The sequence below is a fragment of the Patagioenas fasciata genome, chromosome 10, assembly GCF_037038585.1.
Source record: "Patagioenas fasciata isolate bPatFas1 chromosome 10, bPatFas1.hap1, whole genome shotgun sequence".
NCBI classification, from domain to species: Eukaryota; Metazoa; Chordata; class Aves; order Columbiformes; family Columbidae; genus Patagioenas; species Patagioenas fasciata.
In genome coordinates this window covers 25,067,189-25,070,234 of record NC_092529.1, presented here as the reverse complement: position 1 = coordinate 25,070,234, position 3,046 = coordinate 25,067,189, and the positions used below count along the sequence as shown (strand labels likewise).

The 3,046-nt window shown below is 53.8% G+C and overlaps 1 protein-coding gene across 1 annotated transcript; it reads right to left on the bottom strand.

The window, feature by feature from the left end:
- Positions 1-949: 949 nt before the first annotated feature.
- On the bottom strand, positions 950-1,537 carry LOC136105620 (olfactory receptor 14J1-like). The gene has a single exon (XM_065845283.2). The coding sequence runs from the start codon at positions 1,535-1,537 to the stop codon at positions 950-952; it is 588 nt and encodes a 195-aa protein (XP_065701355.1).
- Between the last annotated feature and the right edge of the window lie 1,509 nt (positions 1,538-3,046).

Here is a 3,046-nt window from a genome sequence, read left to right as displayed (position 1 = left end):
CGGGTTCATGTCACCTCACGTACATGGTGTGTGTGCTCACTGTACAATACAATCTGTACAATACAATCTTGGACAGCTGACCTACTCATTCAGTGTCCCTCCACGGAGGGAAGAACAGCCTGTGTGGGTGAGCCATCAGTGCTGGAAATGGAGGTTGTGAGGGGCCAGTCCATGATGATTGACCTGAGGCTCCTTCTGAGGGGTGTCCAGTGCACAGGGGCACAGCCCAGCCCCTGCTCTGCTGGTCCTGCAGGTCTGTGGCAGGAGGCCTGGCTGTGAGAGGACACTGCTGTGTGCCAGCCCTGCACACACACACTGACCAGCCGAACAATGGTGTTTCATCTGTGGGTAACTTTCTTGGGCGTGTTCGTGGGAGAAGCTTTGCAAGAAGACCTAAACCCTCAGGCCCTACCCATAGGTGATCACTTTTCTTTATAGAAGAACTGTTACAGAGGCCAGCTCTGTCACAGCAGTGCCCATTGCCTGTCCCTGCCTGCGCTCACAGCACTGACACACAGCAGGACGGGGACCAAGCTGCCAGAGCACTCAGGCCTTGCACAAACACAAGGGATGAGAAGGAGAGTGTGGGAGTGGAACCAGAACAGCTCTGGAAGAACAAACTCTGGTGCTCTCCGCCAGGGCTGCCAGGCTGGACTCTTTTCCCCTCCACTCATGCACAGGAACTGCCCCTGCAGCACTAAAAAGGCCTTGCAGGAAGGATAAAGTGAAAAACAAGTCACTACAGGACCATTTATTTTGTTTAGAGACAAGGAGAACAAGGCTCCTCACACAGCCAGCGGTTGTAAAACAAAAGCAGACAGTGAATTAAAAAGGGGCTGATAACATTAACGCAATAAAAAAACCCAAAAATAAGAACAGAAAATCCAGCTGACAGGCTGGACTTGTAATTAGCTACATTTAAACTCCTATGTAGAAGCAAATGGGCAATTTATTGCTTCAGGAAACTATGAGATATGAGTTTCCACAGGGCATCCTTGAGCTCCTGGTTCCTCATGCTGTAGATGAGAGGGTTCAGTGCTGGAGGCACCACCGAGTACATAACAGACACCACCAGGTCCAGGGATGGGGAGGAGATGGAGGGGGGCTTCAGGTAGGCAAACATGCCAGTGCTGATAAACAGGGAGACCACGGCCAGGTGAGGGAGACACGTGAAAAAGGCTTTGTGCCGTCCCTGCTCAGAGGGGATCCTCAGCACGGCCCTGAAGATCTGCACATAGGACACCACAATGAACACAAAACACCCAAATGCCAAACAGACACCAACCACAAGAAGCCCAGTTTCCCTGAGATAGGAGTGTGAGCAGGAGAGCTTGAGGATCTGGGCGATTTCACAGAAGAACTGGCCCAGGGCATTGCCCTTGCACAGGGGCAGTGAAAATGTATTGGCCGTGTGCAGCAGAGCAGTGAGAAACCCAGTGGCCCAGGCAGCTGCTGCCATGTGGACACAAGCTCTGCTGCCCAGGAGGGTCCCGTAGTGCAGGGGTTTGCAGATGGCAACGTAGCGGTCGTAGGACATAGTGAGGAGATACAACTCTGCTGAAATGAAGAAGAAAAACAGAAAGACTTGGGCAGCACATCCCATAAAAGAAATGGCCCTGGTGTCCCAGAGGGAACTGGCCATGGACTTGGGGAGAATGGAGGAGATGGAGCCTAGGTCGAGGAGGGCGAGGTTGAGGAGGAAGAAGTACATGGGGATGTGGAGGTGCTGGTCCCAGGCTATGGTGGTGATGATGAGGCCGTTGCCCAGGAGGGCAGCCAGGTAGATGCCCAGGAAGAGCCAGAAGTGCAAGAGCTGCAGCTCCCGTGTGTCTGTGAACGGCAGGAGGAGGAACTGGGTGATGGAGCTGCTGTTGGACATTTGCTGCCTGTGGGCATGAGGACCTGTGCAAGGAGGAAAGGACAGTGACAAGTTAGGGGAGGCTTCTCTGAGGAAAATAAACAGGCTGTTTCTCATGGAAAACTCCCTCCCTGATGGAGGGACGTTTCCGTTCATTCTCTCTTTCTACCAAGTGAGGAAAACAGTTCATCACAGTTTAAAATGCAGCTTGGGCATCTCATTTCCATGAACGCAGTTCTGGGGCAAGATCCACTGAATTGGTGTTGGAACAAAAACTGACCCACACTCCCATCCCAATTCCAGAGAGCAAGAGCACCAGGGACAGGTGGAGAAACAGGGAAGAACACTGCAGTGCTACCAGAAAATAAAGCAAGGACAGAAAGATAGATGGGCATGCTGTGGAACCTTCTCTTTACCCAGCTGTGCTGCTGCCACTCACATAATGACACTGTAGAGCAAGTACTTTGAGCACCTTTTTTGTGTTTCACGTTCCAGGAACCCTTCCCCTGGAGGTCCAGCTGCTGAGGTGGAGACTCATGACCTGGACCCCATGGCTTTGGGGCAGAGGCTCTGCTGGGGAGGAGAGGAGACCAGGGGGTTGCACTGGGAAATGTGTCTGCACTGCAGGGGATGTGAGCGAGGTTCCTAAATCCCATCCCCAGCATTTCTGGTAGCAGTTAACTCTTCCTGCCCATGTCTCTGCTGCCTGCAGCTGTGCGTCTGTCCCTGGGTCTGCTCCCTGTCAGTGTCACAGAACCCGTCCCACCCGCTGTGTGCTCAGCTCTGTCCTGCTCACACCTCCTGGCACTGCCCAGGGGCAGCTCTGTGTGTGCAGGGGCTCAGGAGCAGCTCAGACAAGTCCTAACGAGAACTGGGGTCTCTCCAAAGAGAGAAATAAATCCCCATCTCCCACTGCACACCCAGACAACCAAGACCGGAAAACTGAAAGCACAGACTCCTTCCCTTTCAGCTATTCCTGTCTCGATTTCATTGTTCAGAAGGACCCTCTGCCATGTCTGTGGGGTTGATCTGGAGCTCTGAGCAGCCCTGACCCACACAGCACCCTTCAACCCCACAAGCTCCCTGCCTGCCCTGCCGGGGGTCGCTCCTTCCACCCACAGCTGCTGCCATGGGATCTCCCCGGGCAGGCTGAGCGCTGACCCTGGCAGGCGGCAGAGTCCCTGCCCT

Bases quoted from the DNA above. Each gene is read 5' to 3' on its own strand.
- LOC136105620 (XM_065845283.2), bottom strand. From the start codon at position 1,537: ATGTCCTACGACCGCTACGTTGCCATCTGCAAACCCCTGCACTACGGG.